Source organism: Cnephaeus nilssonii (genome assembly GCF_951640355.1).
Source record: "Cnephaeus nilssonii genome assembly, chromosome: 12".
Lineage (NCBI taxonomy): Eukaryota > Metazoa > Chordata > Mammalia > Chiroptera > Vespertilionidae > Cnephaeus > Cnephaeus nilssonii.
This window is the reverse complement of record NC_137083.1, coordinates 64384762-64407581: the sequence shown is the minus strand read 5'-3', so window position 1 is coordinate 64407581 and position 22820 is coordinate 64384762. Positions and strand designations below refer to the sequence as shown.

Sequence of the window (22820 nt, the reverse complement as noted above, 5' to 3'; positions counted from 1 at the left end):
TTTCTAACTCCCTTCCCAAACTTTTATGAAACAATAGGACCTGTTTTGTTTGGCATGACGGATTCTGCAAATTTAGTAAGTAACATGGACCTGTTGGTCTTTTTTTCCAGCTTTACATTACTTATATTTTTTCTGCATTGTGAAGCTTCAAAACCTTAAATATGTGACCCAAATTCCTGGCGTTAACAAGTCATCATTAAGATGAAGTTTTTACAAATATGGACTAGTAGAGCTGCTCCATGGCCATGAAGGACAAAAGACTGCATGCATATCATCAATACACAGCTGATTTGTCAGAAAAAAAATCCCAAGTATAGAACCATAGTCACAATCATCAAAATCCTCAACGTGTTTATAAAAAGAGAGGGATGTTAAAACAACAGTTTTTGAATTTTATGTCTTCTCTTTTCTATTAACCACAGACCAATCTATATATTTATGGCAACAATGATATATTTACCTTTAGATGGTGATTTACAGTTTACAAAACACTTTCATGAATGCCACTGTCACTCACTGTGGTGATTTATCAAAAGTCTGGTAGCAGAAAGTATGAGAATGCAGCCACACGGATGCTGTATCAGTGCATTAATCAGCCCTGGATTTATTGAGAATAGACTCCACCCATTTCAAGAGGAGGTGTTTAAATCTGAAGAGGGATGGTACTAGTTAAATGGCAAAGGCCTTTCTAGTACTTAATTACACTTTTAAAGACATAAGACATACTTTTAGAAGACATATATAGCATTTATGTATTTGAGTTATTGAAACTTTTAGAGGGTTTGTAATTTTAGAAGACTTTTGACCCCATTAAAACTACTGGTACATGTAGTAAAGATAACAGGGACATAGGAGTTCATAGTACTAGTCGTGTAAGTGAGCAAAGGTTAACAGTGGTTACCTGGAGTGGGATTGTGCAAGGATGTGTGAATATTTCATGTGCAGTATCTCCTGAATGTGCAAACTTTGGGTGCAATTTATTCAAACCCAAACTACTCCTATAAAAGATGGATACACTCAAATCTCCAAAGTATAATTTAACCTTCATTTAGGTAGTAAATGGCTTGCTCTTGATTCACCCTTTCAACTTTCTTTATATTCTAAAAGTGAGTATTAACTCCTCAAGAATATTATAGGCTTACCTTCTATACACGTCCCACAATTGCAATATTTCTTATTTCAGAGAAAACAGGGAAATGTACATGTTATATAATTTCTGTTGATAATTTCATCATCAACAGAAAAAATAGAAGGGAAAGAAAATGTATGGGATTATTTCTATACTATGGGATTAGTCTTTAACAACACTCAAAATTTTCCTCTTCAAGGAGCCTATTTACTTTTTAAAAGGTTAGGATATGCTGATGAATTTTTTTCTCACTACAGTCCAGAGATGAGTCTGGGATCACTGGTATTTATTTCACTGTATCTTTGGTTGTTTTATTTATAACCATATCATATAAAGTTTTCTGGATTAAGACTAAAAATACAAGCACAACTATAGATTCTGGTAGATCATACTGAGAAGTGTTAGTGTTCAAAATGTATCATTGGCTAACAGCAGTTTCCTGGCATTCTACAATAGGTTTTAACTTCCTGCCCTGATGCTTTCAAGGCAGAAAACACAGATAAAATTCTGCCCTCAAATCACAAACATTCTACTCTGAATGCGTTGAGAGTAGCTATAGGACATCTTTGGCTAAAAGACCAAATAGGCCCATTATTAGTAAATTGCTTACCTATAATCAGAGATGATTGTAATAATGTTTTATCATAACCCATCCTTGTCATGTCTTTTCTTGCAGTTTCTCAAGGTTGCATATTTGCAGAAAGGTGAATATGTGGGGAGTGTCTGTAGATTTATTAAAAAGTTTATTTCTCTACAAGTGACTACATTTGGTATTAGTGGAAGTAATCTTCACTAGATCTGGTTAATAATTCTAAGAAGTCTGATAGTAATTGAAGCCAGTAAGTTTAATTAATCAATACTTATCTTCTAAGGATATTTCTGCATATGGGGCATTTAGAGTAGACAATGTTCATCTGGAAATCTTGATGTTTATAAATCTAGTGAAGACTAGAAGTTATTATAATAATTAAGTCAGATAAAAACAACTCTTAATCTTCCCTGAATTTCATGTCAAAAGTACAGAGAATTGGGGAGACAGCGTGCTGGAGAAATCTGAGAGGAAGACAGTAGTTTTGCACAGGATTTTAGCCTGAATTATTAAATACACATGTTGTATCCCCAAAAGACAGGAAGCCACTCTAATTCAAATGCCTTAGCTTTTATTTCTTTTTAATCCATCTACAGAACTAGTACTGTGATGTTGGTTACTTTTGTTTGTTAGTTTTAACTATACTCAGCTTTCTGGTATTTTTATAATACAAATCTTCAATCCATTTGCTACTCTTCCATAGATACCAAGAAGATCTGCATAGATCAGTTAAACTTTCCTGGATTACCTTGGTACCAGTGTATCACTATCATGTGCTTTTTTTAGGGCTGGACTGTGGAAGGTAGATGAGGAAGGGCAAAACACAGTGGTGGTTGTAGAAAGGACTCTATTTTCAGGATCACAAGTCTTTCAGGGGAGAGCTCTAATTATCTTAATTTATTCAAGGAGGGAAGTCAAAAGAAGCCAAAGAAGGGGACCACTTGGGGGAAACAAGTATTAACTATCCTTTAACCTCACATGTCGGTTCACCAGTTTTCTCATTTCCCCAAATATCCAAATGACATTTATTTGTGTAAGATCTTTGATAGTATGTCCCATAAATATTAGGTAGCTATTAAGTCTATAAAGAGCAACCAATAATGAACTAACAAAGATTAAAGATGTGTTCCTAATTATGAAAAGGTAATTTTTATATTTGGAAGATAGTTCCAAGCTCAGTAATGCCTCCAAAGAGAGACCTGAGTGGCACACTCTGTAAAGAGATTGTGTGTGCATGTTATGCTCTTCAGAAGAGCCATGCACCTTGAAGACACTTGGTTAGAACCAAATGGGTCTCACAGCCATGATGGTCTCATGGTGTGCAAGTACCGTCATGCCCCTGGAGCCATGTGGCGCAGACCCCAAGACTAGTAGAAGAATATTCAACGTACATCTATTAGGAAGTGCTCCCGCTCTTGACCATCGGAAAGTCTACGGATGACTTACTGTTGGTTTCAAGACTCTCACAGAGTTCATTTTTCACCTCGCCATTGGGTCTGTCATTTCCTTTTTGGATCAGTTTGCTTTGCATGGTGGCAGCTGTCACCACAGCCTTGAAGCTCCTTTTGCGTTTTTGAACGTTCTGCTCTGGATGAAAAATTATAATATAAACCTTGGGCATATAGAGCATGCCCAAAGACACCGAAGCACTTAAACTCATGGAGACAGTAAGTGTTGTTGTTTGGATGTACATCTGAAGGGAGGAAAAAAAAAAATTAATGTTGGTAAACCTGATCTAAGATAAAGCAAATAACATAATCGTTTTCTGAAATTATTCCAGCTTCTCTGCTAAACTTGAGTGAGAAGGTACTTATGGAAATTGCCCTTAATTATAGTCAAGCATTTCTTTATCGCATCTGCAAATGTGGCTAAGGTTGTATTGTTTGGGAAGTCCAATTGTTAAAACAAACAGACAACATATCTATGATCCTCATTAATATCTGTTCACTCTAATAATACCTCTGAAAATGTAAAGTCATCAAATTGTATCTGGCAAGCCCAGAACCCAAACTAATTGTGTCTTTTTTAATAAAGGATCTAAAAACATTCAACTTTGGGTGGTAGAGGAAATGGGTGGAGGTGAAAGAAGGCATAGAGGGGATAAAAGGTAATTGGGGATAATAAATACACGGTATTAATATTTTAAAATAAATAAATAAATGAATAAATAAATAAAAACATTCAACTTCAAGGGTAAATACCTGAACCAGCCTCAGGATTGCCTGGTCCTAGGGGAGACAGTTTCTCTTATCAGATAGTAACGACTTGAGGTAAAGATCTATCCAAACCATGAGGAGAACTTCAGACACTAGTATGGAGACTGTACCTGTTTGTGAAATCTACCATTAGGTTACTGAGTTTGCTGTTCAATTCATCTACCATTAAGGCTGTCTTTTTGCACAAGACCACATTGTGAGCATGTGAATACCCTTCAACAGGTGATAGAAAATATGATTTATTTCAAAGTTCTCTTCCTCCAGGAAGTCATCGATAATAAATCTTATGGTAATGATAATGTATTTTTTTTAATTTACTCTTAGTGCCTAATACTATGAAAAATGAAAACAATAGAGCACTTCACTAATGTGTAATGATGTGATTATAATCATTTATATGAACTTTGTAGTAAATTATATGAAATGTACAACTAGAATATAAACTTTGTTAGAGCCAATAATCTATAGTTTTTCTTACATACGTCAAAGAAACTACACAAGACTCTAGACACAATAATAACTCAGAAACTTCTTATTGTTTGGTGTGTGAATATCTTCAAGAAGATATGATTTATACTCAATTTGATTTACACAATTGTACAGAATCTGCTTCCCATAATATTCCACTCTGTCAAACGCACACCAGTAAAGGCTACAACACATGGCTGATGACATCTCAAGTCAGCAGCACAATGCATAGCTTCAGTTGAGCTCATGTATGTTGGGCTCATGCATACCTGCCTAATAGAGACATGATCCCACAGCATCTGTCAGCAAAGTCATAAATTACTACATGGCATGACCTCATGCTAACTGCCAATAAATGAAAGCCGCGTTAAATTAGAAAGAACTGAGGCCTCCCCCGACGGCGACCACGCCTTCCCTGCCCGCTGAGTGAGCTGCACTCCACAGAAGAGGAAAAGTCCCTGTCCATCTCCTTTGAACAGGTGGTGCCACCGCCCCCTGTCACCATGAGTGAGGCAGGCTGGGCCTACCACTTCCAGGCCTCCCCCCTAATGTGGACCTGTGCCTACTGTCTGCCTGTGAGTTTGAGCACTGCTAGGCCGTGCCTACGGTGACGGTCCCCACATTCCCCAGCAGCTCCAGTGACAGCAGCACCTGGTCCCAGGAGCAGGCAGGAAATTTGGGGGCTGAGGAGATGCTGTTTATGTCCATCAGCGAGTCCCTGCCCACACTGCCTGCCTCGGACCCCCTGCCTGCTGCCCCTGGCACTGCAGACTCAAATGAGGACATGGAGAGCTGCCTGACTCAAGGTCCCCCACCACTGCCCACCTTGCCCCCGAGCTGCATGGTGGACCCCAAGCTGCTGCCCCTCAAACAGGCCCAGCTGATAGAGAGCCTAGACTGTACTCAAAAGTCCCTGGCTCACCCCACCCCCAGCACTGCCAACCCCAAACCCACTCTAGTGATCACTGCTAAGACCAAAGGGCTACCACTCAGTTCCCAGAGCGAGCCCAGTGACAAGAGAGATCTGGCACCCCTGCCCAGAAAGTCCCAGGACCCATCTGAGTCAGCCAGCAACGGCCAGGTAGGTTGGAGGCCTCACCTGGCTCCCCTGTCTACCTTGATCTGGCTTACCTGCCCCACGAGGCAGTGTCTGCCTGGTGGGTGAGTAATTCTTTCAGAGGGTGCAAGTGTTATGCTACATCAGCAGCAGCCAGGACCAGCTCAAGGAAGAGGGCATGCCTGACCTCCAGGAGACCCTGATCCCCACCTTCACTCAATGGCCATGCAAGAGTGGTTTTAGGAGACATATGCCTGGCACCAGGCCCTGGACATTAGTCCATGCAGAACAAGGCCTTCCCACTAGCACTCATCCCCCACCCTCCGCTACCCACTGTACTGAGAGTCACTGCATCAGAAATAAACCAAGTGCCCCACTTAAAAAAAAAAAAAAAAGAGAGAAGTTTCTGATAAACTGTGGACCTGTACCTTTAAGCCTTATAAATCTCCCTGAGTTTTGCCACCTACTTTTAAGCAACTTATATGCATACTCATAAACTTCTCCTGGGTTGATAAATCCTCTCTGAATTCCTACCTATCCTCCAACTAGCATTGCTATGCAGCAAATGGGCTGCAGACAAAGGACATAAAGATAAGGAAAGGATATAGCCAAATAGCAAGCACACTGGTGAATATTCCAAAGCCAATCAAATAGGTAGCCATCAGCTTTGTCCCAGTAAGACCCTGCAAGTCAATTTAGCTTAAAAGCAAACATGCAAAAGAACAACTCCAGACATCAAACAGCCATGAAATAACAGGAACACCACACTGAACAGCTAGATTATTTTTATGTCTTATTTTTTTCATTTTTTTAAAAATATATTTTATTGATTTTTTTAGAGAGAGGAAGGGAGAGGGATAGAAAGTTAGAAACATCGATGAGAGAGAAACGTCGATCAGCTGCCTCCTGCACACCCCCTACTGGGGATGTGCCCGCAACCAAGGTGCATGCCCTTGACCGGAATCGAACCTGGGACCTTTCAGTCTGCAGGCCGACGCTCTATCCACTGAGCCAAACCGGTTTTGGCTATTTTTATGTCTTAATCTGTTGGTCTTGCTAAAATGTACAGTACTAGTTCAAGTAATACATAAACATGTATCTTGAAAATCTTGTAAATTTTCTCTGCTGCCCTAAATATAAAAGGATAATTTTCTTCCATTATTCAACACAGAAATGGAGATTTAAAATTAAGTTTGAAATATATGGTAAATTTAATATTGCTAAATATTAGGCATGAAGAAAATTCTGGAATTCTAGGTTCCACATTAAATGCATTACTGCAGTCTCTCTTTTCAGCAAACCATCTCATTGGAAGATATAATGAAGATAGACATGAGGATTAAACAGTACTGTGCTCAGTGTTCCAAGCTCTCCATTAGACACTATGCTGTCAAATTCCACCAAAACGCTGAGTTTACTTGTGTGCTCTTTTAAAACAGCTTCTGAAAAATTGTAATGTGAATTTAATTCGGCAAAAGCACCTATTCAAAACCACACCCTAAAATCCCAAATCTCACAATGGCCTACCATTTGTTAGAGGGCCTTGCACTGACAGTAGATTGAACTTCATTTTGAAATACTTAATGAAATGAAAAAGTCATATCTATCATAACCCCAATGAAAGCAGCAACAACAAAACAAGCAAAGAATAAAAATGCCACCTCCTCTCATTCTAGGGGAACTAAATGTGAAATATCATGGCTTATAGGATTCTGACTATCTCCCATATGTATGAAGAAATGGAGAGATTATATTGAAAGATTGAAGGTGAGCACTTAATTTAAAAAAAAAAAAAAAAAAACCTCATAGATTTTTGTATATCCACAGAAAATTCTAGTTATTTGAGCCATATAAGAAAGAAATGGCACCACTTATAGTTTGTTATTTTTTGGGGGGTGGGGGGTGGTTATTAATTTTAGAGATAAAGACATTTATAGAGAAACTTTGGAGTTGCTGTGTGGGTGGTAAGAGCCCCATGTCGACACACCAGGTGATAATCCAAACTCTAATAAAAATTCCCTGGCCACTGGACAGCTGTGTGATTTTGTTTTCCTCTGACCTTTAATTTCTTCCCTATGAAATGGGGGAAGTAATACTTTTCTTATAGAAGGGTTATAAGGTGTGTGACAATCTTTATAAAATGTCTTAAAGGCACAACATACTAGTAACACAACGAAGGTATTTGCCCTACAGCTTTGAATCTGAAAGGATGCTAACAAAGCATTCTTCCAGCTATATAGGACCAGAGAGGGGCTTATAAACTTGTATCCAAAGCAGACAGTTCTGTTTACTGAATAGCTGACAGCCATCATCTAACTATATGATGTCAAGAAAAAGGCTTTTGTGATCTTACTTCAAAATAGGCTGAATAAAATTATGCCCCAAAGTCAATTCTATTTGCTGATGTCAAGGCTATATTCCCTGTCTGTGCTACAGTCCTGGAATAACACACTGGCTCTCTGTATCAAATTGTAGCTCACCAGAATGTGGGAGAGAACTAGATTAACTCCCTGGAACCAACATAAATCCATTGAAAGATGCAGACAATGGCATCGGAAATGTTAATGTAACCTTCTTTCTTCCAATCTGTTTTTTTTATACCCCACCTTCTGCCCCATCACTCCAAAATAGTAATACCTGGAGGACAGAGAGTATCTTTTCTATTACATACACTGATGGCCTGCCACTTCCTTTGCCTCCAAGCTCCATGGATATTTTGAACCTGAAGCAGTCAGATGCGCTGAGTAGATGGAAGTGATCTTGGTTTTAGCCAGGGAGGAGCTGACACAAAGGAGCATACTAACATGACATCTTTTCTGAGACCTATTATAGCTCCCTCTTCATTCTGCGAAGGGTCATCTGTGCACATCCAGGGTCTACTGAAAGCAGGGCATGGCCTGGATCATTAAAGACTCTAAGAAGAGTGAGGAGGGAGATTATATTACTAAAGGAGAAAGGTCGGACTTTTACTTCAACCAGCTACGTGCACACAGAATTCCATAACTCTGATATTCAAGCTGTTATGTGTCCAATGCTTTAGTAACTCAGGTAACCAATTCTTAGACCCACACCCAAGGCAGGTTTGTGCCATGTAGTAAGAAACACATTCATTATTTATTCTTGACTATTTCTGCCCTGCCCTGGATGGTTTAGTCTCAGTTTTTGCTACAGTAAGCCGGGTTGCATTTGGCTGCTTTGCACATAGTTTGACCAGTTAGAAAGCTACATTCATGCTTAAAGCTGACTTTTGCTGCTGTTGTTATCTATTCCCTTCTCTGTGTGTCTGCCAAAGTGGCACCTGCATCTGAAAATGATTTTTCTTCTGCTATTCAGCAGGGCTTCAGTGAATGGACTTCAAAGTCTCATTAATTGCTGGAAGTTATTTTATAAAAATTTACAGAGAAGTTCACAGAGAAAATCTGGAGTTGCCTTATGGGTGGTAAAAGCCCCAAATCAATCCACTATGCAACTCTAGTAAAAGGCCAGGCAATTGGGCATAACCTTAGATGCAACAAGCCGACTCATTTGACTGAGTCTGGATCCTAGTGAACCATCACCAAATTCATATCATATATTTTACCATTGTTTCTTCTTTTCATCAATTCTAAAGGATCCTTCTCATCTCTCTAAAATTTTTACATTGAAGCCTCCAGACATTAGTCTTTAAATGTCCATCCATCATCTATCATCTCTCTCTCTCTCTCTCTCTCTCTCTCTCTCTCTCTCTCTCTCTCTCTCTCTCTCTACCTACCTACCTATCATATCATTACTCTCTTAATCATCACATTTGGAATTATGACCTTAAAGTAGGACGGGTTTCCTGTGTGTACTCCCTGTACAGTGGTCTCTTCACTCAGAAGAGTCTCATACTCAGTTTAATGATCTACTGTCATTGTTTGTAAATTCTTAATATGTTTTGAATAAATAGAATTGTATTTTTATATTTCCTAGGCCCAGAAGTGATGTAGATAGCGCTGCCTTAGAAACCATTTACCTGCTCACAAATCCCAGGCTGCCCTCAGGAATTCAATCACCTTCTTGGTAGCTCCCCTTGGATGTCTGGCATGCCCCTAAAACTAACAAGCATCTGAATGCCATAGCAGTCCTAAACCTGCTCTTCTAGTGATTTTTCATGTCTTATTAACTCCATCTTTCAGGCTATTGAGACAAAAAACTTTAGAATTCCTCTCTTACAATCTCAATCTATGAAAAATCCTGATGATTCTACTTTCAAAATGTATTCAGACAGGTCATTTTCCACTACCCCTACTGGTACTACATTAATCCTGCCAATATCATCCCTCATTTGGATTATCGCTATAACTGTCCTACTGATTTCTCTTCTTTCATCCTTGTTCTTCTCTGTCTCATCACCTGATTGATCTTAACACATCAACCAGAATAACCATTCTTTATAAGAGTCACCCCTACTCCCAAACTTTACCATGACTCCCTACAATGACGTTCCTACAACAGCTCATAGCATCCTCTGAACTGATCTGGTTTACGCTTGCCCTCATTCATTCTCTTCCCATCACACTGGCCTCCTGCAACATAACAAGCATGCTTTTACTTTGGAGCTTTATATTAAAGGCTAACTCCTTCACTTCCCTCAGGTCTTTCCTGAACTGTTCTTTTTCAGTGACACCCTTTCTAAACACAGCATTAAATATTGTAACCTCCATCCCATAAGTTGCATTCCCAGCTGTATTTTACTCCTTAGCATCTAACATTTTCTTCCATGAAAGTCTATATATTTTACTAATTTATGTATTGTCTATTTCCCTTAACTAGAATAAGAATTCCATGAATATAGGGATTGTTTACCTGTTTTACTGCTATTAACTTAACACCTATAATACTGCCTAGATGATATAAATTTCCTATATTCTTTGAGGTAGTGTAGGTACTTACTCTTGAATTTAGTACTTAAAGAAAATAACCCTTGTAGTTTCAAGAGGAAGACAATAAATCAGATTCTAAATCTAAAAACAGAAAATTTGAGGGCCCCATTAAACCTAAAATCAACATCTAGGAGGGAACAGAAACTCTTCAATAGATAAATATGATGCTCTTTTAAACTGTAAATATGTCAATAATGGGCCATTTTGTTCTCAGCTCAGCAAAAGAGAATATAAATTAAAAGTCAGTGGTCTCCACTTTGGTAATATAAGAGCTCTGGGCTCAGCCCTGGATCGCTTCCCCATGTAAGAGCTGTATAACTGAGGGTAATGCACTCACACTATTTATAAGCTTCCTTTGATTTACTCAAAGGATTTAAAGAGACAGTGCTTGTAATATATTGGCACAGTGCCTGACACATAGCAATCAATAAATAATACCTATTGTCATTAATTAATGTTAATCATATTTCTCTATTCATCTTCCTCCATTCCTCACACAATAAAGATTTAATAATACCACTCTCTCAAAATAAGTCTCAAGTATTTTAGCCTTTTTAGTAGTGCACACACACACACACACACATACACGCACACACAGAGGCACGAAGTATTTATTCATAAGTAAATATGTTTTATGCTTATGGGAAACTCTAGAGTCAGCACATTCAAATAATCAGTCTAATTTCATTCTGGGGGAAATCAGCATCAGGAGTGTTGTGTTTCTCCTGTCAGGTAGACATCAGAGTGTTGCTAACCCATCCCCAAGTCAGAGACATTGCATTGCCTTTCCATTACTGGAGACGAAGGTGGGTTTGCTCTGATCCATTTGCAGCCTCTCATCATGTCACCTTTTGGCCGGGGCACATGTTAGCAAAATAAAGGTCAAATCAAAGGGTGATGCAGAACAGGGCAGGTTCACAAGTGAGGTTTGAATTCTTAACCTTGGACTTGTTGGGAATGGTGGGAACCAGATGCAGAGAATAATAATGCATCAATCAACAAGTAGAATATCAGCTTTGCAATGGATAGAAAAGGAGAAGTGTAAGGACATTCAAGATCCTTTAAAGAAGGAAGAATACATATTGGACTTACTAGTATAATAAGTGCTTATAATGAAATATGCATGATATTCAATATTTGTATTAATAAATAGTCTATTTTTTTTATTTAAACCTGATAGACATTTTATGAAGTAGATGTTTTAAAATAGAGCACTATTAAATAAAATTTAGTCTTTAATTTTCAATTATTATACATAAGTATTATTTATAGGGACATAAAAAAATTATCAAACAATGGTGTTGCATTTTCTATTGTGACATATGCAAATGAATATGAGGCCTCTACTTGCTAACTGTTTATTGTTTTCTCTTTTACAGATAATTTTCTTAAGGTTTCCGTCTATGGACTCCTGCTTCAATGCTGCCTTTTAGCTCTTTATCATTTTGCAACAGCATGGTTGGAACTGAGAATAAGAGTAATGGAGATATTTTAATTGTAATGATTTAAATAGTGTCTATTTGAATGGGTACAAAACATAATAAATGGAATATATACATGAAGAGAACAAATGTTTAAGTTTTCGAAGGAAGAAGCCAGGGAGAGAAAATACTTATTATAAGAATAAACTTTATGAACTATATAATTATATATGACTAGAGGCCTGGTGTCCCTCATCCCAGCCTGCACCCTCTCCAATCTGGGACCCCTCGAGGGATGTCCAACTGCTCATTTAGGCCAGATCCCGGTATGTAGTCGGACATCCCTCTAACAATCCGGGACTGCTGGCTCCCAACCGCTCGCCTGCCTGCCTGCCTGATTGCCCCTAACCATTCCCCTGCCAGCCTGATCAATGCCTAACTGCTTCCCTGACAGCCTGGTTGCCCCCAACTGCCCTTCCCTGCAGGCCTGGTTGCCCCCAACTGCCCTTCCCTGCAGGCCTGGTTCATCCCAACTGCCCTCCCCTGCTGGCCATCTTGTGATGGCCATCTTGTGTCCAAAGAGGGGCAGCCATCTTTGACCACATGGTGGTGGCCATCTTGTGTGTTGGAGCAATGGTCAATTTGCATATTACACTTTTATTAGATAGGATATATATTACATAGAATTAATATCACTCAAAGCATTTTAAAAGTCCTGTGATTGCAGTTGGTTTGTGCTTAAACATACTAATAGCATCTCAAAGTTTTCTGATGTTGATTAAAGAGGTAAATTTAGGTCTTGTACAATAATTACAATTATAATTCTTACCAATTATTGAGGATGAAGTATCAGTGCTATGCCAAATATTTTATGCACATATTTCCTCACCATAATCCTGTATATTAGAAATGGGTATATTTTGGAGAATTTAAATAACATCTTCAAAGTCACACACTCATGAAGATAAAGCTGAGATTTTAACTGAGGACTGTCTGACTTGGAAGTCCATATCCTTACCATGCACCATGTGGCTCCCATAGATCCACTGAGAGGTGAAAGTATAGAAATAGTATGACTTGAAACCTCACCAAATCAGAAAATCACCCATTTTCTAATAGAGTTTGGCTACATTTCTTAAAAATTTGAGACTCGGTTAAGGCACCTGAATTAACATCTAATTGAGAATTCAGAGGGTTCTCTTCAAAACTGCTGTTATCAACCATCTACCTTCCCCATAAAAATCCTCACTGTGGATCCTGAAGACGCCCTGGTTTTCTTAGAACTATGTCTTGTTGAGCTTGCCATAATCATCTAGTTTGAAATATAAACCTAAAGAGCTGAATAAAGTAATGTTTTTAAATGAAGATACTAACATTGAGTTTGCACTGGCAGATTTGAGAAGTATCTGATGGAACCACTGACCATCAAGAGGACAGGGATTCTCTTGAATCAGAAGACAAATAGTTAGCACATAGCCACCAGAGAGAGGCTACTGACAACACAGTAGGTAGGCAAACTGGGGACCACAAATACCAAGTGCTGAAAAGACTAATTTCAGTTGCACTGAAGGATCTCCACTCACCCCTTATCCATGGACTGTCTCTGGGGAGCCTGACTGTTAACACTGGTCCCTTTACTAAGGTCAACTCCAAAATAAGGTGAGTTGGGAGATATAATGTAACTCTGTCTCAAAGGGTGAGTTCCATAACTCCGGGATCATGACTCTCCCCTCAGCTGTATTTGTACCTATTCTTGTCACATACATGCCTAGAGCCTGGCAATTCTGAAATCATCACATCACCATTTCTGAGACAACCTATAAAAGGATATCTTTGGGTATTAGATATTTTATTCTTAAAAAAAAAATTACATATGAAGGTCAAGGTAGCCAGATTTCTATGGAGGAAAAACCTCAGACCTAACATCGTTTTGGACTTTGTATATAGGTCCCCTATCATGTCTGATATAGACACATGAGTCTGCCTGAATGCCAACTCTGGGTGAAGCATTCAGGAGAATTAATACTTTACCCACATATATGATGACTTCCCCAAGTCATCGTGCCTACCCATGGTGAAGGCATGCTGCATGTCAAACCAGTGATCTGCTGCCGTGTGTATTGATCATGCAAATTGGCACTAAGCACCTTATGGGAAGATTCAGGCCTTTGTAATAATGATAGCTCTCTCATCCTTGCTATCTAACCCCGGCCCACAGTATTGCTCTCTAGCCCAAGAAATGTGGTTATTTTTTAAAAATTCTGTATTCAGGTCCATGATTATTCATTCTATCCCCCATCATTTCCTTAAACTCCTCATTTCCAATGATCTTGTCCTTAATTCCATCTCAACCACTCATATATTCATGACCATAGTCTGGATCTTACATACTCTTTTTAGTTTCATATAGTAGACTCAGCAAAAGACTTTGGTTTAATATATTGATTTTGAGTAAGATCTTTTTTACATTATTTTGTATTTTTCCTTAAGTCATTGAATTTTACACCTAAAATAAATATGGAGGTATGTTCGCAGGCTTCAGTGATGTAAGCATTATTGCTCAGGAGTGACAAGTAGCTAATATCCAGGGGAATGGCTATTTCTCATTTCTTAAACTGCATATTTCTGTCTGGAAATGGCTCGCCAGGCAGCCTAATAAGATACCAGAATTCATGTAAATGTGTGCAGGGACTTTTTGCAACAAAACTGGTTATGACTTATTGCAAGTATTTTAAATTGGGGCTAACTTTGGCCATACTTCACTGTGATAGAATGTGGACTTTTCCAAGTGTGAAACAGCAAATATGAAATAGTATAACTTTTATTTTACTAAGTAATAAAAAAGTAAACTCAGCTACTATCAAATAAATATGCATAGTTATAATCACTGCTTTATATATTATATATCAACAGTTTAGTTAAATATTTTATATTCAGAAAATGACTTTTTATTTCTAGGGTGTTTATGTGAATTACCAAAATCAAAACAACAATATTTATTAGATTTTTATTGCAAAAATCCTGTATCTTAGTTAGGTGATGGGTTAAATAGACTTTTATGGATGCCATCAAGACAATTGCCATATGTACTATTGTATGTGTAAAATAATATCTCAAAGACCACAAATCAATTGTAAACAGGATTTTAGAACACAAATTAGTCTAAATTTGGAGGACCATCTGGATACTATTATTAAAACTGTGTTCCTAGGAGTAGAAGTAGAGAATTATGTAGACAAATTATTCCATTGGTAAATCTGATACATTGAGTTCTAAGTATGTTCAAACTATCGATGCTTCAGGATAATTGCATCCAAGTGAAAACTTTAATTGCCATCGAGAAATATCATTATCATCGAGTACTCTCTATTTTAATCTTATGGAAAAATAGTCCTAAACTTTTTTTCTTTTATTACTGCTAACAAATAACTTTAGTTGCCAAGTCATAAATGTAGCAGTTTACCAAGGAGAAATTTAGGAGAACAAAATACTTTTTGTCATTGATGTTAATCTTCACTGGAGGATAATTTTTCCATTAATTTTAGAGAGAATGAAGGGAGGGGGAGGAAGGAGAGAGAGAGAGAGAGAGAGAGAGAGAGAGAGAGAGAGAGAGAGAGAATCAATTGGTTGCCTCCTGCACATGTCCCAAGCGGGTTTGGTATGTCTTCCACAGGAATGGAACCTGTGACCCCTGGGTTCACTGGGTAACACTAACCTCTGAGCCATGCCAGCCAGTGTGGAAAACACACTTTTAATTGAGAAAATGGGTGTGCATAGGCATCAAAACCTGTACCCTTCTTTCCATTTTATGGACTTGTTTCTGGGGGGAGCCTAACTCTGACTAAAATTAGTTATCCATTTGACTAGTTTTCAATCAATACAAGTGAAAAAAACAACAAATGTCATTAGAGTGTTCTCCAGAATTGATTGCAAGAAACCAAAAAGTGTGTGTAATTTCTGCACAAACTCTTTGTCTTTCTGCTGACATGGTATTTATGACAATGAGGTAGTAGAGTGTGGCCAAACCATAGGATGGAAGAAACAGGGGTTCCTGACTCACTATATGAAGGAGAGAGCCAGTCAACCGGAAATAGCTTCAGACTGTTATGTGAGAAATAACATTGTATACTCAGAGCATATACTTTGAGTTATTTTTCTACAGGTGTCTACAGGTGGTGGATTTGTAGTCCCTCAGGCTAATTGTGAGGGTTGGGAAGGGTGAAGGATAATGTCTATGGCTATTACAAAAATGAAGCTATAATATTCTCAGACGGATTCTAACAACTGACCTTGTTCAAGTCATTACCACATTCTAACAAAGTGTCTAGTCCATCAAATATAACCGTGAGCCATTCGATTTATTCCTAGGTTCAGTGACCTTGGTCTTTAGTTAGGGAAAGAAAGAACCAAGCTAAGTTTTCTATTAAATTTTCAAGAAAAATCATTTCAGGCACTTTATGTAGACTTCAGTACCTGAGGGATTTTATAAGAAAGAAAGCTGTATAACACAGCACTTACAAAAGAAAGTTGGGCTGCCAATGTATAGTTTAAAATTCCACAGTCAGCAACTTAGCACTTGTGCCTGATGTACTACTTTCTCTTTTGACCTCTTTCCCTCAGCTAGTTCATATCAGACACTGCATCTAACCAATGTCTTTGACACTGGAAACAAATATTACCAATCTCTGAATACTCTTAAACATTTAAGCTACAGAATTATCATTGAGAGCACTTTTTCCACAGAGTAAACTTTTGCCAAGTTCTATCATTTATTTATTTTCTTTGGATATTTATACTTTCTTTCTACTGCAAAGTCTTCCCCTGTGTCTATTTTGTTTCATGAGTTTCTGTTGTATATTATTGCCCTCAATTAGTTACACATATTTGCCCATTGTCGTGTAATTTTCAGAATCACTCGTTAGGGAATACCTTTCTTCTCTATTCCATTCATGTCAAGGTTTATCATGTGACATATTTTTTCTTTTATTCTGATATTCTTATTTATTTATTTTAAAAACTTTATTTATTGATTTTAGAGAGAGAAAAACATCATTTGCTGTTCCACTTATTTATCATTCATTGGTTGATTCCTGTATGTGCCCTGATGGGAGACTGAGCCCACAACCTTGATGTATTGGAAGGATGCTTCAACCAACTGAACTACCTGGGTCCAGGGCCCTATCATGTGTTATGTTTTAAACAATGATCTGTGAATAGGTATTATATACACCACTAGAGGCCCGTTGCATGAAATTCATGCACTTGGGGAGGGGGTGTCCTTCAGCCCAGCCTGCACACCTTTGGGATCAGGGCTAAACCAGCAGTTGGACATCCCTTTCACAATCCGGGAATGCTGGCTCCCAACTGCTCGCCTGCCTACCAGCCTGATCACCCCCTAACCACTCCCCTGCCAGCCCGATCGATGCCTAACTGCTCCCCTGACGGCCCAATTGCCTCCAGCTGCCCTCCCCTGCTGGCCTGGTCACTCCCAACTGCCCTCCCTGGCAGGCCTGGTCCCCCCCAACTGCCCTCCCCTGCCAGCCTGGTCGCCCCCAACTGCCTTCCCCAGCAGGCCTGGACCCCTCAACTGCCTTCCCCTGCTGACCTGATTGCCCACAACTACACTCCCCTTCAGGCCTTGTCCCTCCCAACTGCCCTCCCCTGCAAGCCATGTTGTGGTGACCATCTTTGACCACATGGGGGTAGCCTTCTTTGACCACATGGGGCAGCCATCTTGTGTGGCAAAGTGAGGGTCAATTTGCATATTATCTCTTTATTATATAAGTTGCCTAAGCAGAAGCTTTACAGGATTCAGTGATTGCCCCTTGCTTTTTCTCTCTGCCAAAAGAATGGTATATTCTAGATGGAGGCTGACCTACAGCAACTGTAATCATTGCCATTTGTTGTAGGGGAGAAATAAACCACTGCTGCTTATTACAGCAGCATACACTAGAAAAGGCTGACTAATGTATTCTAGAGACTCAATGTGGTGCAATTGAAAGGCACTTCTATTCAGAGAGTCAGAAATCCAAAGATAATGCTTAACTTTGCCATCCCTGAATGTGATGATCCCACGCCAATAAATTAATTTCTATGAGTCTCTTTCTCTCATATGTAAAACAGGAAAAATTATTCCTGACCCAATAAAGTAACAGGGTTGATTGTTAATGTATTTTTAAAAAAGTGTTTTGAAAGCACTGAAATAGCACACGACTGTTGGGTGTTAATAGTATGCAGTATCAGTATCCTCCCTGAAGTATTGCTGCCTCCAGCTTTTCTGCCAAATACAAGGGATTTAGAAAAATCTTGCTTTCCTGAAGTGTTGATCAGGGGCAAGAAGATGGAATGAAACAAACCAGGCCAGAGAGGTCATTAGATCAGGTCATCCAGCTGAACCCATGATCCACTTAGTAACTCTGAAAACCCTAGTCAGAGTGGGGAAAGTAAGACCATAAAGTGCTATAGGACATTTTGGATATGTGATGTTGACCATAAAGTTTCAATATCTTCCCTTATCACTTGCCTAAAATAAAGAGCGACAACTGTTGCAAATAGAATTAAAAAGCTGAATAACAAGAAAGAGGATAATGTACCTTTTATATAATATTGGCGATATATTTGGCTAATTATTTCTCTCTTCTAGTAGTGTTGTATCATTATCTAAATTTATATTGACCCAGTTCCACAGCTTCTCAATTTCTTGTCATCCCCATTTGCAATAATCTTTTTCTTTATCGCATTTGTCTTAATAATAACTGCACACATGCCAAAGTCTCTTCAAGAATCCCAAGCTCTGACCCGGCTGGTGTGGCTCAGTGGTTGTGCATCGACCCATGAACCAGAATCGGTTTGATTCCTGGTCAGGGCACATATCCAGGTTTCGGGCTCCATCCCCAGTGTGGGGCGTGCAGGAGGCCGCCGATCAATGATCTCTCTTATCATTGATGTTTCTATCTCTCTTTCCTTCTCTTCTCCCTTCCACTCTGAAATAAATAATAATAATAATAATAAAATAAAAATTCCAAGCTCTGACCACTACCCTACTGTTGCAAGCCTATTCCTTCTGTACAAATGCTAATAATTCTTCAACTTGACAATTTCCTCCAACACACCCATATTTAAGCCCTCTCCTATTCCTCTATTTGTTCCTTATCTGTCTTAGATTTCATTGTCTATCATTGAAAACATTGTTAAGCAAATTCCCTCCCCTTCACTATTCCTCTCTTCTGTAATTGCTGCGTCCAGAAAATAAACTTCCAACAGTTTAAATATAACTCACTGCTACTTCTATACCTTTTTCCCGCAGGAAAGCTAAAAGTGAGCTTGTTGTAAATTAGCCTCATTATAAATTGTTAATGATAAGCCTCAATTGCGCCTCAGTGAGCCCTCAATTCTATTAGATTGTCCTCTTCAATTAACTACCCCACTCTTCAAGAACATGACTAATTCACATCTCTTTCTTTAAAACTGAAATACTTACTCTTCTCCTCATTTTTATCTGATAACTAGTTCTTATTTCATTGAGAAAACAGAAAAGATAATTAGAGAACTTCCACACACTTTTATACCACTTTTAGAAACACACTGGCTTCAGTAATAATTATTTCTGTCTTTTCTCCTATTACTATCTAAAGCCAATTCACCCCCTATGCACAAAATTCCATCTCTTTCACCTGTTAAAAGACAGCACTTCTGATAATTACCCTCTCACCTACGTTATTAATTTTCCCATTTCTATGGCATTGTAATTGAAACAGGCTATCATATCCATCTTATAAAGAAAACTTCTGATTCCATAATTTTCAAACATTAAAAAATACCCATATGCACCACTTTACAGAAAAATTCAGTGAAATTGTTGCCTCTATTTGTTTAATCCACTTGCTTTTTTTCTATTCTCTCCTGAACCCACTCCAATCAGGCTCTATGAAAATTGCTCTTTGTCAAGTTCACATCTATGGAGAGAGCGCACTGCATTGAACAACATATTTGCTAATGAATCATCCAATAAAGGGTTAATATCCAAAATATATAAAGTACTCATACAACCCAACAAAACGAAGACAAATAATCCAATTAAAAAATTGGCAGAGGACCTGAATAGACACTTCTCCAAAGTGGACACACAGATGGACAAGGGACATATGAAAAATTGCTCAAAGTCACTAATCATCAAAGAGATACAAATCAAAACAAAAATAGGGTATCACCTCTCACCTCCCAGAATGACTACCATCAAAAAATCAACAAACAACAAGTGCTGGGGAGGTTGTGGAGAAAAGGGAACCCTACTATCCTGCTGGTGGAATGCAGACTGGTGCAGCTACTATGGAATACAGTATGGAGTTTCCTAAAAAAAAAATAAAAAATGGAACTGCCATTTGAACTAGAAAATATCCTAAGAATATATCCTAAGAAACCTAAAACACCAATGAGAAAGAATGTATACTAGTACATCCTTATGTTCATAGCAGCATTATTTACAATAGCTAAGATCTGGAAACTGCCCAAATGCCCATCAGTAAATGAGTGGAGCACTATGCAGCAGGTAAAAAAGAAGGATCTCTTACCCTTTGAGACAGCATGGTGGGAACTGGAGAGTATTATGCTAAATGCAATAAGCCAGTCAGAGAAAGACAAATATAACATCATATCACTCATATTTTATATAATAAAAGCCTAATATGCTAAGTATCTGGTCGTCCAGTCAGCCATTCAACCAATCAAAGCATAATATGCATAGCCCATGGACACAGACAGTGGTGCCTAGGATGGGGAGGGGGCCATTGGGGGAAAAATGGGGACGTTGTAACACTTTCAACAATAAAGATAAATTTTCAAAAATTAAACTAAAAGAAAAAATAGCAATTGTTGGCGAGGATTGTGGAGAAAGTGAAACCGTGTGCACTGTTGCTGGGAATGTAAAATGGTACCAGCTGTTGCTGGTGGATGTGGGGTTCTTGTGGTGTCACGAGGAAAAGCATTTCCAGGGACCCACAAGCGAAGATGAGGTCGGGTGGCAAGATTTATTTGGGAAGCAAACTTAATCTCTGTTCGTCTCACCATGGAAAAGCGGGGCCAGCAGTAGAGTGAATGTCCAAGGACCCTGTGCCATATTACAGCTCAGTCCCAGTCCAGCATCTGCTGAGTTTGGCTTGTGTTCCCCAAGGCAATCCATTGCTGGAGCCTGTGTTTGGAGTCTGTGGCCAATGGCCATATGGCTGCTAAGGCCACAAGGCCATGGAGAGAAAATGCATGAGGAGAGTGCAGGTCACTGAGAGAGAGAGAGAGCGAGAGAGAGAGAGAGAGAGAGAGAGAGAGAGAGAGAGAGAGATGAAAGGGAAAGAGAGGGAAAGAGAGAGCAAGCTTCTTTGTTCGGCTAGGATTAAGAATTTGCAAGCTTGTGAGGAACCAGAAGCTTTTTCAAAGTAACCAATTAGCTTCCCAAACTTTCACAGGCTTCTGATGGGTCCCATGATCCCTTTCCCAGGTTAGACCAACAGGCCTCCAGGTTCAAGCACCTCCTCTGCGCCCTTGTTACTTTATTGGGCGTATCCTTAGCTCCCCAGCCCACTCCCCACCACAATCCGGTACCTGAGTGGGGAAGGAGGGATGTCAATCCCTTGGAGGGACAATGCTGAGACTTCTTGGGGTGTGAAGCTGTAGCTTCCTGGTGAAGCAAACAGGCCTCTGCTTCCCAGCTGCCTATGCTCCACAATGTCTGACTCCCCTGCTCGCTTCCTTCTACTAACAAACGAACGAACGAACGAACGAACGAATGAACGAATGAACGTTGGTAACTTAGCTGCTGTAGAAATGGTGTGGTAGTTCCTCAAAAAGTTAAGAATGGAATTACCATATTGTGGGCAAAAAGAGGCCACACACACAACCTGACCAGCCCCAGGGAAGCCTGGTTGGTGTCCTTACAAACTCAGAGACCTAAAGTACCTACATGGGATGGTGTGAAATTAAGCCTTTCTCACTAAAAGCAGTTCATGGCAGGTAGTTAAGGGCAGTATTTTTCCCTAACGAAGGGCAGTATTTTTCCCTAACGAAGGTCAGTCTTCACCTTAACTTAGACTATCTGTTGTCTTTGCATCTAGGATAACATACCTGGTAAACCTGCCTTTGCAAAAACAATGTAATTTCCTTTTTACTAGACCCCTAAAAATGCAACCACCTCATCACAGATCCCCTTTGTTATTGTTATCATGTTAATTGCTGACTTTCCTGTCCCCCACTATGTAAAAGAAATATGTCTGTCATTTTACTTTTTATCCAATCCCAGAAGATCCCTCCCCACCCTGACTTTTTTTGCTTTCTCCTGTCTCCCTAATCTATCACCAATGGATTTCTTGTAACCCACGTAAGCCTCCTCTTTTTATTGTAATATATAACATGAAGTGCAAAACTGCCATTTTCTGGAGCATTTTCTCAATCTATAAGGTTTTGCTTCCTAGCAATTGTCCTCAGTTTGGCTGAAATAAACTCATAAAAATTCTCTACAGGTTTGAACATTTCTTACATTCACAATATGATCCGCAATTCCACTTCTGGGTATATATTCCCAAAAGAACTGAAAGCAGGTCTCAAAAAGATATTTGTAGACTCATGCTCATAGCAACATCATTCACATTAGCTAAAATGTGGAAACCACCAAAGGGTCCATCTACAGAGAAGTGGATAGGAAAATGTGGTGTATCATATAATGGAATATTATTCAGCCTAAATATGAAGAAAATTATATGCTACAACATAGATGAAAGTTTGGACATTATGCTAACTGAAACCAGTCAGTTGCAAAAACACCTACACTAATAAAAGAGAGATATGCAAATTGACCATCACTTTGTGACACCCACCAGCCAATCAGGAGTGAGTATGCAAAATAACCTGACAAATATGGCAACAGCCCCGCCCCCCAGCCACTCTGGGCCTCTGGGCAGCATGCATGCAGGTGCAGAATGGCCGGGCGGGGTGGGACGCCTGCTATGAGGGGGAGGGTGGGGGCAGAGGGAGCTACAGGAGCGGCGCTC

General features: G+C 39.2%; 1 protein-coding gene across 2 annotated transcripts in view; it reads right to left on the bottom strand.

Moving 5' to 3' along the window:
- GRM8 (glutamate metabotropic receptor 8) overlaps window positions 1–22820 on the bottom strand; it is a gene marked incomplete at both ends in the record, with an annotated part of 726752 nt that overhangs the window by 4237 nt on the left and 699695 nt on the right. For both annotated transcript variants that reach the window (XM_079786101.1, XM_079786102.1), the window contains one exon: window positions 3165–3411. In XM_079786101.1, the coding sequence (XP_079642227.1) occupies window positions 3165–3411 (247 nt within the window). The remainder of the gene's footprint in view (window positions 1–3164; window positions 3412–22820) is intronic.